At 35.9% G+C, this 15447-nt stretch overlaps 1 protein-coding gene across 5 annotated transcripts in view; it reads left to right on the top strand.

The window, feature by feature from the left end:
- The window catches only part of KLHL5 (kelch like family member 5), a 67800-nt gene that overhangs the window by 16656 nt on the left and 35697 nt on the right, over positions 1-15447 (top strand). Inside the window, exon 1 of one of the 5 annotated variants that reach the window (XM_075091657.1) lies at positions 5917-6630. The exons of 3 other annotated variants lie outside the window; for them this stretch is intronic. In XM_075091657.1, coding sequence (XP_074947758.1) covers positions 6101-6630 — 530 coding nt within the window. In that variant the 5' untranslated portion in view covers positions 5917-6100. Of the gene's footprint in view, positions 1-5916; positions 6631-15447 lie in introns of those variants that run through there. One more of the 5 variants, XM_075091661.1, reaches the window with a different exon arrangement.

Raw genomic sequence — 15447 nt, 5'->3', positions numbered from 1 at the left:
CATTGAGAGAGAAATAGTGAGTCTCTTGTGGTGTCTTTTGGTGTTAAATCATTCATTTAGAATGCTCAAGTCTCTATCTTGAAATATTTCGCTTCAATAGATGTGGCATTGCATAGATTGACATTTAAACACAGTGTAAACTTTTCGCCCACGGACCTCTATATATTTCTCTTAGATGTTTGTGTAGTCGGCATGGAGCACTATCTTGTGTTACCTTATCACTTGAAAAATCTACTTTTTCACTGTTCTTTTACTGTGTCACAATCTGGTAGTTTTCTATATGGGGCCTAATGTAGAACTGTGAGTACCTGTAATGTTTTTTCAAACAAGCATCCACTCTGCTGTTGACAATGTTGGTAGAGTTGCTCTTTACCTGTTTTTCTGTGGGTTTTTGAGGAAAACTGAATGCCTTGTGGTGAAATAAAGCTGCTGCTCTCTTGGAAATATGTAAAAATGTCTTCTGTAGTTTGCCTGCAAATTTTCGTAGAAAGACCCCCCTGTGACCTTGGCTGTGTTTATATTATCTTGATAAAAGGAAACTATCTCCATGTTCTTTTGTTTGGATTTGCTGTAGTCCTTCAATCTGTGGTATATGGCCTTCTGTAGCTTTATCAGGCAATATCTTCTGAAATTAGTTCTAAAGAATGGCTTTACTTTCAGCAGGACTTCCTTAAATATCTGCAGAACAGTGTTTTTGTTAACACTCTTCCTTAACAGTGAAATTTCTAGAGGAGATGAGTTGTGCTGGAGTATTACTGTCCCTAGACTGGTGGCTTTACCTTTTTTTCATTAGAATTGACAGTACCAGTATTCCCGGAGTGTGTGAATGGGGAACCTTTTGCCTGTCTTAATCTTTGTGTGGCTGCTTGAGCCTTTTGGTACAGAGGACTGATATTGTGATTTGGGGGACTGGCCTTTCACAGTGTTGTCCATTTTGTATAATAAATGAGTTTTAACTGAAAAACCACAGCTGACCTGACGGACTTGGAATGCAAACTTTTTGAGGGTGAATAAGCTTCAGGGGACTTATGCGCTGTTTACTCAGGAATAGCTCTGTGTTATGGTTTTACTCGCAGATGGTGCAGTCCCTGATAATGCTTGGGTATTACTTTGATAAACAGAAATCAATGTTAATGTTTTAATGTTAAAGCAATTTAAATGTCTTGGATCACAACTATTGTTCTGTGTGAACTAGTATGATGCTTGAGTTAAAAAAAAAAATCAATCTAGGATCTGACAATGTAGTCTTCTATCACATATGGAAATCTTTCTCCCCCCCACCTTATCTGAATAAAATAAACAGCAAACCAGACTCTTTCTCTGTACAGGTCTTTTCATGCTCCTTTTAAGCTGAGTGAAAAAAGTCAGTGTTTCTAAACATATGGCTTGTACCTCTCAAGGGAAATGCACAATGCAAAGTGGCAGAAAGTTGTGATGTACTGCCAGTAATTTGGCTGCATCTCATTTCTGCCAGTCAGAACAATGAATTTAAGTACATACAGTCACTAACTGTAGGGCGTCTTCCTCTTTTTTTTCTCCTGGATGAGCTATGCTGTGGCTGCTGCAAGAGACTGTTCACATAACCATGAACCAGAAGTGATTGCACTTATAAAAAACTTTGGGATAGGAAGTGGTTATTGTTTTATAGAATCACAGAGTATGAACATAGTTATCTTCCTGAAGTCTTTGTTGAGCTATTTCTGTAATTTTGGGACTGGAACACAGGAATAGGGAAGAAAAAAGAAAGTAAACATTTAACATTTCTTTTAACATAAGCTTAGGTATAAGCAGGATTGCAGTTTGGGGTTTGTCTATAGCAGTTTTCTTTGAATGGTTATTTTAATGCCTCAAATTAATATTTTAAGGTTTAAAAATCCCTTTTAAAAAATTAGTGTTAAATTTTGAAAGCCTTAATGCTGTAAGTATGCATTTGATTAATTGATGAACATCTTACGGTTGGTGAACCTTTGTTGTGCTTTAGAATACATATCGCTAAACATTGGCAATAATATGTTACTTTATCACATCTTAATGAGTCTTGTTATTGCTAAAGTATATCTTTTTATATTTAATGCTTTTGTGAAGTAGTATTTTTTCAAGAGAAACAACTCTTGCAGGCAAAACAGACTATCTAATTATTTTGACATTTTTATTCTTAATTGGCATTTAAAAGGATGATTAATATCTTCTAATGACTAGGTGAGCCTTTATGCCCCTAGACCTTCAATTTAAAAATGAATAGTTTTAAATCAATTTGAGAGACTAAATACCTTTAAAATATTATGTCTGATTTGCCCTGAAGTTGAGTGATGATAGTTTTTTGAAGCCAAAACATAGCAGTGACAGAAAAAATGTTACCATGAAAAGTAGTGTTGAGATTCAAATCTTAAAAGTGACTAAAAAAAAATTCCATAAACCTATTTATTTGAAAATTTAACTGACTTCCTAGTGAAGAAGGAAGTTATAATGCATGTGCTTAGACTTGATTATTTAAATAATAATTTTTCCTTGTTTCCCAGTGATGTACTTAATATTTAGAGTGTATCTTTCCTCAAAATATACAGCAGAAGTATCCTAGGAGTAAAAATGTTGTCTAAATTTTAACTAGTTAGGCTGGATTACAATCTTCCTTTAACATATTATATATAATATCAAAGAATGTCAGTGTAGCAAAGTTTTTGGCTATTAAAAAATAAAGGTTTTTCTATCTCAGTGGAGATAAACTGTTCTGAAGATCTTGAAAAGAGCAATTTATAAAGTTGTTATGCTATGTTCTTGGTGTGACCTACTTGCACAATTGGAGATTCAACATATGGTATGCATTTAAATGTTTTCCTTTTCTTCACAAGGCAGAATCTGGGAAACTGTCCCCCACTGCAAACTGCAGTAGAGCTGCTCATATGAAAGAAGTACTTAAATGCTCAGGTGCTCCACCCTTAGCAATATCAATCTCATCTGTCAAAATCTGAGTTCTCAGAATTGCCTTCACAGTAAGCTTACACAACCTCATTAATATGAACAGCATTATGCTTCCCAAAGAGGACAGTGTACCTGAATTTAAAATATTGTTATGATTCACCACAAAATAGAAAATTCAGCTGCAACAGTGACAAAAGTCAGAAAAAGTGGGTGTAGCACTCTTGTTTTTTCATTAAATGAAAACTTTTGTTGTAGTAAATGGAAAAAATATTTCAGAATCCTTCCAAAGTCTGTGTATGTTGTGTTTGACTGAGATGGTCCCGTTCAGCTTACCTTTTTAGCAGGTTTCTCAGAAATGTGTTAGTGTGTTAGAAAGACACATGGTGGGAGGCCATAGACTAGGAGTGGGCATTTGGATTTGTGAGCATCCTTCACCAGAGGAGATATCAAAGGTGAGGTGTGGGTGGTCCTAGTAAATGGAAGTCCTAACAGCTCATCATTTGAGATCTCTCAAGTCTGTTAACTCCCAGCAGGGGACCTGATAAAAGCTATCGCATTATTCACAGTAATAAAGGTTGTCCAGAACAAGAAGAGGCCCTCAATTACTTCCAAGCAATGTCAATTTAAACTGAAGAATTAAGTGGCACTTGTCTCATCTTGTCATCTTGTAATACAAATTTGTATCAAATTTATATGAAACAGAAATATTTTAGATATTTATGCAGTCTGTCTTAGAACTGTAATTTGGGAGAGTGTATAGAGGAGCAAGAGTTTGTATTATCTAGAAAAAATGAAAGAAAACAGAAAACAGTTTTTTGTGTTTTGGTCTCTTAAAACTACAGCACATTTTGTTTTCTAATCTCTGTTTGAGTGCGTAGTTTCACAGCTGAAGAAAAGCAGTAATTAGGCAGTATTTCCCCGTATGTCATGAGAAAGTGCTGAAAAAGCACTAAATCAGCAAATCTGCCATTGTCTTAGTAGACTTGTGCTGGGACAGTTTGAATTTTAAATGAGTTTGTTACAAAAGAAAGATAATCCAGGTCAGTCCTTAAGTATAATGGATTTACAATACTAGCAGAAATAAAGGTATTTAAAGTTTACTTTTCATAGCTAAATGGGTAATTAAAATACTACTGTTGTGGCTGTGATGTCTGTTAGCAAATAACAGCAGTTGCTTGTCCTGCTGACAAGCACCCTTGATGAACACCTGACACCAACACAAAATATAAGGAGAGGATAAATAAAGAGAAGCCATTTTGTTATTACTCCTTAAGCTGTACTGGAGTTTCACCCAACTTGCAGTTGCACAAATAATGGTGTTTGAACACTGCAGGTAAGATTTTACCAATTAGCTACCCTACTTATCTTGTAGGGTCTGCGTCTCGTATCATTTTGGTTAAACATATGTACAATGTTTATGCTGATATATTAAATCATTGCCCTTCTTAAATATTTCCCTGTTTGTTTAAAATAAATCCACAGCAAAGACAGTAACAACTTTGTATATTTACCTACTTAATCATCTCACCTTCCAAGTATCTTCAACTGTTTTCTGGACATGCTGCAAAGGCCTTGGTATATAGTTTCTGGTAGGCCAGGATGCTGGTGAGACACGCACTCTGAAATGCAGCATCTTTTTGTAGAGAACAGCTGGAATGCTGTTTCTATAGAAATGAGCTTTTGTAGCATTGTGAGAAGGACTTTCATAAATAACTGTGTTCTGAGCAGTAGATGGGTGAGCTTTCCAGGTTAAGACTAGCCCTTTCAGTATTGTGGTTCCCAAGAAAATAGCATGATTTACTCCTGTCATTGAGTATGAAACAGAGCATGTGTATTTTGGGTGGTAAACCTGGGCACTGTTTAAGTTTTCATATGGACTCTGCCTGTATCCTGTTTTAAAGGACACTGCAGGTAACCTAATTACAAGATCACATATTTTGTAGCTCATAATGAACTGCATATCTGAGAGAATAGTGACTTTCACTTTTGATGAAAACTGTAGGTAGAAAAGAAACACTTATTATAAATTAGTTGCATATGTGCCCTGGAGAGTTGAACAGACTAACTGAACTGTGAAGACTGAAAGCATAGTTGTGTTTATCAAGGGCTGGTAAAATCCATTGCCTCTTTGTTATTCTAAATTTGTTATTACTGTTTGCATGTGATTCAAATGAGCGTCAGCATTTTATACCTAACTAGCTTGATGTGTCATAGAGGGAAATAGGCTGTTTTTCACAGGAAATGTAAACTGGTAATTGTGTATTTTGACTTTTTGGCTTTCTCTTCTTCATTCAAGTAAAAACTTTTGTTGGATATTTCAATACATTACATAAATTACCTATACAGAGGGAATTCTGTCTCAAAAGTATCCATCTCTCTTTTTTACTGTTTTGTCGCAGTACTTCTAACCTGATCTGGAACAGCTGATTGTATATGGTTAGAAAGAAGCCTTTTGAGAAGTCGCGTTTTGTTGTCTGTTTTGCCGGGGGTGTTTCTGGTGTCTTAGGTAGTGACCAGTTAGATTTTTCTTGCTTTTGCTTTTAGGAACATATAAGTGAATGGAAACCATTAGCTCATTTCAGATAGAAATTTTCAGTTACTGCAGACCTAGATTTGTATCAAAGCACATCAAGATGAAAGGCTGTATAACCCAGTGCTAGTCCCTTGAGCCTTCCAGGCTGTTCTTGTCCTTTTTAAGTTAGTGCATGTCCTGTAATGGGAAAAAGAATTATTTACAGTTCAGTTTCTCCTTGGCATAATCACCTATCTTTGGATTGGTTTTAAGTCTTTTCTGTAAATTTATTCTTTAGCAGTGCAGGAAGAATTTTATTTCCTTTTTGCAGTTTTTTTTCCCTTCTGTAGTAGCAAGAGTTAACAGAAAAAGAAGCAGAGATTCTGAGATGCAGTACAGGAATTACGTTTGCTGTCATTTGTGGTTTAAGAAAAGGGGGTGGTATTCAGCTCTTGAAAGGGCTTTAATGAATACTGTTTGGTGTTTTCGAAAGCTAATGGTCAGAGGATAGCAACAGAAACAGCCTTAGAGCTTTTAGGATAAACCGATTGGCATTTTTCCCGATTGAGGGGATTGTTTCACCTCCTTTTTATCTCAGGATTTTTCACCGTCTATTGCCTTTTGTTTATATTCAAATGGCATACCGTTAAAGAAGCCTGTCCTGTGTGAATGCAATGCTTTCTCGCCTCCTTCTGTAGAAAATCTGCTTGCCACAGACAGGCAGAGCATGTGTTTCTCTTGTCTTGGTTCGGTGCACAAATCTTCTTTTATGTGTGCTGCTTCTTGCCCTGTTGCCTAGACGATCAGTGGCTTTCACTAAGGATGTCTGGTTCTCGTAAAGAGTTTGACGTGAAGCAGATTTTAAAAATCAAATGGAGGTGGTTTGGTCATCAGGCGTCAGCCCCTAACTCCGCAATTGAAAGCCACCAGGGAGACTTCTGGAATAGAGGACAAAATGTAACAACTGGTGGCACAAAGTTTTTAGATGCAGGTAACCTACCTTTAACATCAGTTGGTTACAGAAGGTCCAGCCAACAGGATTTCCAGAATTCACCTGCTTGGCCAATGGCATCCACCTCAGAAATCCCTACGTTTGAATTCTCAGCAGAAGACTGTGGAGGTGCACGTTTGCTTGACAGACAAGAAACAGATGACAGAGCAAGCGAAGAAGAAAATGAATCGGACAGCAGTTCGTGCAGGTTAATTATTACTTTCTTGTTGTGAGAAATGTGTTTTCATTTCCTGTTTACAGATAGCATGGATATATAGGCTAGCCTTTGTTCTAGATTAAAATGCTTCAGAAACCTAGCAGCTGCTGTGCATCAGAAATAGAAAATTATTTATAAACAGTGTTCTGTGTGTTTTACTAGGACCTTTTTAAAAGAGAACTTTGGATAAATAAAGTGCAAGCATGGATGCACTCACTGGTGTTTTAAATAGTATGCCAAGTACAGGCTGCTATGAACAGGATACTGTCCATTACATGGTAATGTTACAGGGTGCTTTCTAAATTATTTTGAAGTGACACTGATAGTTTAGTTATGCTGAGAATTAGTCCCATGCCATTAGGAGAAAACTATGAAAATGTAAGCTTCTTGTGACTCTTACGTGATGTTTCCACATGTTTCTATAAATGAGAGAGATGAAACTGTAAAAAATACTCAGACTATAAAAATAAATTTTTTTTTTCTTCTGCATATGCAACTTGAAGGAAAAAAAAAATTCATCGTACTTTAAAGTGATTGCAGTTATCTGTCCAGGTGTCTTAAACTGTGTTTAGCTTAAAAAGCAAAAATGGTTTTATTGTGCCTATAAAGATGTTTTGATGTTCTTCTCTTACATATTGTTACTAAAGATGAAACTGTAAAATTTGTTCTTAAATGAAAGGTGTTTACTGGTTGTTGTAAATTAGGCAAGTTAATCTTTCTTGTTAAGGATCAGTTTAATTCTTTTATTTCCTTTTACTGCATAGGTCAGCCATTCTTCGCTAAAAGTATTTTTCTTGTTTTATAGTGCACATAGTGCACTATAGTTAGCTTATCATTTCAAGTAAATTTTATGATCTTTGCTTTCTTGCTTTTAAGATAAGTTTGTGATGATATGGCATTTCACTGTGTAATAAAGCCTATTAAAGACAGATCAATCTAGTTATAGCAGTTTTAGTGTTTTGCATTCCCTAGGAGAAGAATTAATTTAGTGTAATGGCAAAGTAGCCCATAATATAAACACTAACTATTTATGTTTTGTATAACCATTAAAGATTTAAGGAAGGGAGGGAGGGTAAAAATGCTTAGGGGTCAACAGAGTGTTATTTGCTTTTATCACTAAATGACAAAAGTCCTAGAATTACAGGGAAAGGAAATCCTGCATACTGATGCTTCATAACAGCAGTCTTATTGTGCTGCAACAACTATATAGCTATAAATAACATAGCTCTGAAGAGGTCCTATTTTAAGTTATATTCAGGTATGAATTTTTCAATACCTGTGTCACTGGATAATATGTATGATATAGGTGTAACATCACCTTCCATTTCAGCAACTTCTACTTGTGATGTGAAATTTTTATGTGCAGCATTACCCCAAATAGGATATTTTCACCATAGCAAAGCAATCAGTGTAGAAAAAACATGTAATTTTAAGAGATAAATGTATAGATTGAAATTTTGACAAATTTGTTCTTAATTGTAGGAGAAGAATTTACATATGACAAAACTAATTTGTTACTTTTTGGAATTGGAGAACTTATTTAGGGCACATGAGAAGGCTATACAGCATTGGGGGTTTGGGTGGGGTTTTTTTTTTGCAGGCAGAGTTGTATATTACAGGAAATGCACAAAGGATTTGAATTTAGTAAATTTGAAGTGTCTTTTTAATTATGAGCTTAATCATCTATAGCATCTAGAGTTATTTGTAATTCCTTTATTGTCTTGTAATGCTTGCTAGTGTTTTACCTTTGTGCTTTAAAATAAATCTTTCAGATAAAGTTTTAGTTCAGTTTAATATGTAACTAATGGTAATATAAGAACTTGCTTTGTATTGTTATCTGTGTCTCTAGTCTCACGGGGAGACTACTTAAACCATGTTTTGTTCACTCCCTTTGTTAAGAATGTATAAGCTGTTGGGCAGACTACATAAGTCTGCCTAACAGCTGGAATTTTTCTGATGTTAAGAACGTAATTAAATGGTCTTTTCATTAGTCTGAAATATAGCTTCTTATCCATTGACTGGAGATAAAAAAACCCAACACTTTCATCTATGTAGTTTTCAACAGGCTTTTTTTCCATATAAACCCTGTTACCTCCATTAGAAACAAATTGTGTGTATGAAAATATCCTTTTTTAAAAAAAACTTTCTGTGGAAGCTATGGAGTTACCTTCTTACTTCGTTACTCTGTAACTTATTGCCCAGTTACAAGCCCTAAAAGCACGAAGTGACAGAAGCAGCTCTACTGCTTTGTCTGTATCAATCATCCTTCCTCTCTGCCGTGTCATGTAGCACAGGTAGAAAAGCACTTAGATCAGGTCTTTGTCATTATAAAAGCTTTAGATCATTACATGATTCATTTGGAGGAGAGCTGCTGTAGAATTAATTTATTATTAGTATAGAGCTTGGTGGCATGAGGGATAAGCAAATTCCAAGTTTACTACCATATCTTTGACAAAGGCTGCATCTGAGATGCAAACAGATCATCTGAATTCAGGGATCAGACCTAGTCAGCTATAATGGTGTTCACATCATACTCCTATGTGTTGTTTGTAACCAGCATTATTAGCTTGAATGATTGTTTACTGGGCCAGTGAGGACTGAATTCTTTTGCTGGTTTTTGTCTCCTAGATTTCCTCTATTGCTGCTGTTTGTTGACTCTCTACATTCCTGAGCTGATGGTCATAATTTTGGATTTGCACACTTTTTAAAATTTTCCAACAGCTGTGCAGCGCAGACTGTCATATAGCAAATTTAAGCCTATTAGCAATAGATTTCTTTTTCTTAACTTTTTGTGGGTGCCTTAACAGCAGTCCACAGACCTTGAAGGCACAGTGGATATCAAGCTAAAAATACCTAGAACATACCTAGTATGCAGAGTATTGTATCTGGTTCATTTCACCCAGGCATGCATTAAAATATTGGAATTACTTTACTGTAGATTTAAGTATGGAAATATATTAAAATATAATATCAAATGCATATTTATTTTTGAACATTAAGCACAACCAATATTTCAAAATTCATCAGTTGTGTCCTAACCTTGAACAGTTTAGTAAGATGTTTGTAACTGATTTTAAGACAGAGTCAGAAGGTACCGGGTGGTAGCTGCTCAGCCGTATTGCTCTGTATGAAGTTGTGGAGTTAATATGTCGTAATTTCCAATCCAAGTCTGCTCTCCCCTGCCCCCCAACAGATTTCTAAATTTTCAATCTAGAGATTTTCAATCTAGAGAAGCCTTTGATATGACTCTTCTTTCATGTCAGTCTTACTGACCTTTGAGGCTGTAAGGTTCTGTATATTTCTTTATATCTCCTATCATGAAATAATGCAAACTGTGAAATAAGGACAGTTGATAGATTCCCTATTTGTGGCATGATAGTAATATGATACTTGAAATTAACTGAGAAACGATAAAAGATCATTTTTTACTAGATAGATGCATGAATTAAACAAAAATAAGAAACTTTGTTACTGAAAGACAAGTTGTTTTGCAGGAAAGAATATCTAGCCTCATTTCTTTTCTTCTGTGCTACTGCTAAAATTCTTTCATTTTCCTCTGTGCCTATTACATCTTCACTTGGATTATGTCTATGCACATTTGAAAAGAGTTAGTGCAGCACAATTATATAGCATATATGAGGGAGATTAAATCTAGTAAGCTTGAATAATAGATTTTGTAATGAAGGTAAGGTAACAAGCAGAGGCTTCAGGGTGGACTTGGTAAAGCCACAGGGGATTCCAGCTATTTCTTTGGATGGAATGGGCTTCCATGCAAGACGGTTGTATTTTTGCAGTGATTGTCACATGCTTTGACTACGTTAAAGCTTCATCAGGTATGTTTTTGTACTACTGGACTTCTCGATCATACTGCAATGTAGATGTATTGTGAGGTAGTCGTGAGTAGTTGTTTTCCAAATGGGATGCATGTTACTGGTGACATTTGCGTGGGTATACAAATTTGTTGCACTAAATCCAAGATACCTCTTAAAGTACACAGGAAGCATCAGTGCTATAACCAAAGTTCTAGCTGCAATGAAACGTGCCTACATTATTTCTTAGTAAAATTAGAAACAAGTAAAGATGCAGTGGTATTATTTTAGCAGGCTGTGCATAAATGTCTTTGTTGTGCTAGCATAGGTAATGCTGGAGTCTGTGCTCCAGCTTCTTGGGTCTGTTGTTGTTCATGCCAGTTTGATTAAGGTTAATGCAGATATATTTGTGTTTGCTTGAACCTCTGCCTTTTGATTGCAAGATTGTAGTTCTGTCTATTGCTATAATTCTTTTCTCTAGCATAGAGTAAACCACCAGCCCTCAAGTTCACATGCATGTATAGCCTTACTGTGCTCTTCGATCTTTCCAGTTCATTTTTGTCCTCTTTCCATTGCCTTTTCTTATCTTGAATTATGATAGACTATGGATTTTTAGAAGTCTCTGTTGTTACCATCTATGGCTTCCTCCTTTTATTTATGCTTTTGCCAGCCTTTGGAAGAGTGTCCTGACTTACCATTGCTTGCTTTTTTCAAGAATCCTTTCACCATTCTTTTCAATAAACTCCATTCTCTGCAGCTGAGGTTCTTGTTTTACTAAATTTGAAGAAGGAAATATTTTACTCTTTACAAAGTAAAATATAAAATTGTGGAAGCTGGATTAAAAGCTGGCATGTTATTATTTTAGTAAGTTGTGTTCTGGTCTCTGCTATAAAATGTCAGCTAGCTTGAAGACAGCAGTGTAAGCAACCAAATTGTTGAAAAAATATTTTTAAGACTATTTTGAAACATTGTATGTAAAAACTGCAATGCAAGAAGCCATCTTAATGCAGCAAGAAAGTTGCAAAATTAAGATTTGTTTAAAAATGCTAAAGATGTGTCTCAATATGTATCCTAATTTGTCCAAAGGGAGACATACTCTACCTTCTCTAATGTGTATGACCTAAGCAGTTGACTACCCTAGCCTAAAGATGACTTGAAGTTGCAACAGATCTTCTATTTATGTTGTTATCAAAAAAATACCTTGAGATCATGGGTTTGTTATGCAGTATAGCAAATGCCGTGTCCTGTCTCAAAGAAGGCAATTAGTTTACCTTTTGGCTGCATAGGACATTTTTTTTGAAAAAGTTAGAAAGTCCAGCTACTGGAGATTTGTTTGTTCTAGTAGAATAAATGCCTTTGCTGGTTTTGAACAGTAGTGAAACTTATAGCTTATTGGTGATTCCTTAGAGTAAATTCCATATGCTTCATTTATGAATGCAGAGCTCTCCTTTGACCAGTCAAACATTGGCTTTTGATTTCATTGACATTATTCTTGGGTTTGCATTACACAAATGTAAACAGGAGCATGTAATTTACAGTCCGAGGTACTATGCATTACTTCTCTTCCTTTCATTGTCTTGTCTACCCACAACGCAGTTGTACCCATTTTCCTGCACATGCTTAATAATTTTCATCACTTATCTCTAAACCTTTTTTATTATTTTGAACTTTATTTTGAAACATCTTGAGGTGTGAATAAAACTAATAATTTTACTGGTTTTATTCTTTGAAATGTCATGATATTTGCTTTTTAGTATGTGTATACATTGAGATTTCTATTTTGTTTGATTTTCTGTTTGTTTGTCATATTTACAAAGGTAATATTCGTTATGCATTAATTAATATTTTAAATGTTGATGTCATTTACTTCATTTTCTGAGAAACAAAGTGGTGTTCACTGGAAACAGTAGTGAGGAGAAAAGCATGTACTTTTTTCCCATCTCTACAGTTTTGTCAGTGTTTACTACTTCTAAGGCTTTCATCTACCCCCAGTTTGTGTTAGAGAAACATACGTAAAACAGAATTTAAGCCAATTCTATGCACAGGTCATTCTTGCTTCTGTTCCCTTTTTGCACCATTTTTGTTGTATCTATGAAAGCCATTTGGATTGGTGTATAGCGCTGCCCACAAATTTCGGTAACATAGATACAGCATTTGCTTTTACTTTGTTTTCCTAAAGGGACTGAATTTATGCTGTTGTGTTCTGTGTCACCTCTGCCATTTCCCTGTTAGCTTTAAAACCCGTGGGCCATTTTCCTCTTAATGTGAGGGTAGGCAGAATTCTCAAAGATAACGTCGCTCCTCACAAATGGCAGATAGTTAATGGAGAGAAACCCGGCTTACTGCCTTCACTGAAAAAGGGCAGAATTCTGCTGCAAAGCTGGCTGCACAGCACAACTTCCAGTTAGTCACATTATTTGCTGTCTCTTGCCTAGTGAGGCAATGCCTTAAGGAATTGAGGGGAATGGTAGGGGAATTGAGGGCAGTGGTAGATGGAGTGGGAAAGGGAGACAGAGCATAGAAAACTTTTGGAAAAACAGACTTTATTTGTTGATACTGTGAACCACCCAGTTGAGTAGACATAGCAGCAGTATATTTGGGATATTTTCTTGTTGTGGTTTAACCCTAACCAGCAATTAAACCCCACATGGCCACTCGCTCACTCCCCCCGGGTGGGATGGGGAAGAGAATTGGAAGAGTAAAAGTGAGAAAAACTGTGGGTTGAGATAAAGATAGCTTAATAAGTAAAGCAAAAGCCGTGCACACAAGTGAAGCAAAACAAGGAATTCATTCACTACTTCCCATGGGCAGGCAGGTGTTCAGCCATCTCCAGGAAAGCAGGGCTCCATTGCGTAACGGTTACTTGGGAAGACAAACACCATCACTCTGAATGTCCCCCCCTTTCTTCTTCCCTCAGCTTTATATACTGAGCATGATGTCATATGGTGTGGAATATCCTTTGGGTCAGTTGGGTACAGCTGTCCCGGCTGTGTCCCCTCCCAGCTTCTTGTGCGCCCCCAGCCCACTCGCTGGTGGGGTGGGGTGAGGAGCAGAAAAGGCCTTGACTCTGTGTAAGCCCTGCTCAGCAGTAACGAAAACATCCATGTGTTATCAACACTGTCTTCAGCACAAATCCAAAACACAGTCCCACACAAGCTACTGTGAAGAAAATTAACTGTATCCCAGCTAAAACCAGCACATTTCTCCATCAAGATTTTGCAGATAGAAATCCTGTGGTAATGCTGCCTGACTCTTATGTCCAGTCAGGGCTCTAGTAACCAGCTGTACTTCAGATGTTGTTTCTGTCAAAAGAAATATGACTTTTTAATGCAAGGAAATAAGCTGTTACTTGCTGCAACAGGTTAGAAGAGGCAAGGTGGTACTTTATATATAAAGGTCAGCATCTGTACTACACACCTTTGATCTAGCCGTGTCACTCCTATCTTGCAGTAAAACGACATTTTGCAGACTCAAGGGTTTCATACTATCTTGTGGAGAAGTTGACCTTTTTTAGAAGTACAGATGAGGTTATGGCTAAATTAGGTGAACCGATCATGACAATAGAACAGTTTTAAATATGAGTAAATTTACACATAATTTTCAGAGATTTTTTTTCAGGAAGAATTTTACACATTTTTTTCAGGAAAAAAAATTTAAAATTATTTTTGAATCTGAGATTTTGTTCCTCTATCTCTGCTCCAAAATGAAGTTTGAAATATGTATTTGATTTTTCTTAGTCATAATGAAGTCTCTATTACTTCATTTTTATTTCAAAGACAAACATTGAAACATTTAACCTAAAAGATGTCTTTCTAAAATTAATTTAAAATGCATAAAATAAAATTATTGAAAAAAGTTTTGCAACCTTTTGTTATAACCAAGGTTAATACTTTCTGGAATTCATAGGTTGTTAACTAATGTGTGTGACTGCAATAAAATAACCATTGTAACTCTTCCTTTAAAACAAATTTAAATGTTTTAAAATAATGAAAGTAACAATTCCTGTTAATAGGGACAGATTGTTTCTCCCCCCTAATATTTGAAAGACTTTGCTGCCTCTCTTTTGAAAGAGAGAGTTTAGTAAAAGTTGGAGGAAAGAAGGCTTGTATATGTTATGGTTTGGTTTATTTTTATGTTGAAGGCTGTGCTGTGGCTTTGTTTAAGCTACAACAATGAAGCCTGAAACAGCAGCAGAAGGAAAGGTGTGAGTTCACCTCTCTGGTTGTCATCGTCGTATATACTTTTACTTTTGAAACTCATTTATCACCACTTTACTAGCCCAGTTAATTGCTTCACTGCTTTGCAATGAACTGTTGTATTGGGTAGAGCTCCTTGTTCCAAACATCCTACTTCAAGAAATAAAATCCTTTAAAAATGCATATGTTTATAGCATGGCTTATACATAATTTTGATTTCAAAAGGCATCCTCTTACATAAATTCTTTATTAGACATAGAAGTTGAAGAAAGGTAGTATCCTTTTAGTATGTGAATATTTGTCACCAGGGTTGTAAAATGTGTTGCTAGCTAGGGAAAGACCTTGTCCTTAGAGTAACTTGTATTTTTGCAGTCATCCTGAAATTGTACCATACTTAATAAACATTCGTCAGTGCTAGATGGGATTTTTTTGACATAAATAGGGAAAGAAAAGAAAGTCCAAGAAAGAATACAAAAAGGAAACCCTACAGACTAATGTTCTCAGATACTCGTAACAGTATTTCCACTTAACGTGTTAAAAATACTATCTTAAAGAAATATGCAGAAAGGGTTCTTTGATACACTTATCTCATGCACTGACAGCCTCAGTCTTTAATGTAATTTTCTTAGCAGTATGTGTGAGGTGTGCAGTAGTAGCAATACCTCTAGTTTACGTAACTACAGAGAGAGAACAATAGCTGTAGCCTATTCATACTATACTTGAAGCTAAATTTGAGTCAAGAACCAAATCCAAAAGGAGAGCTGCAGGCCCTTGCAGCTGGGTGTTTGCTCTGAGCATGTGAT

This window comes from Phalacrocorax aristotelis, chromosome 4 (genome assembly GCF_949628215.1).
Source record: "Phalacrocorax aristotelis chromosome 4, bGulAri2.1, whole genome shotgun sequence".
Lineage (NCBI taxonomy): Eukaryota > Metazoa > Chordata > Aves > Suliformes > Phalacrocoracidae > Phalacrocorax > Phalacrocorax aristotelis.
This window is presented reverse-complemented; position numbering and strand designations above follow the sequence as displayed.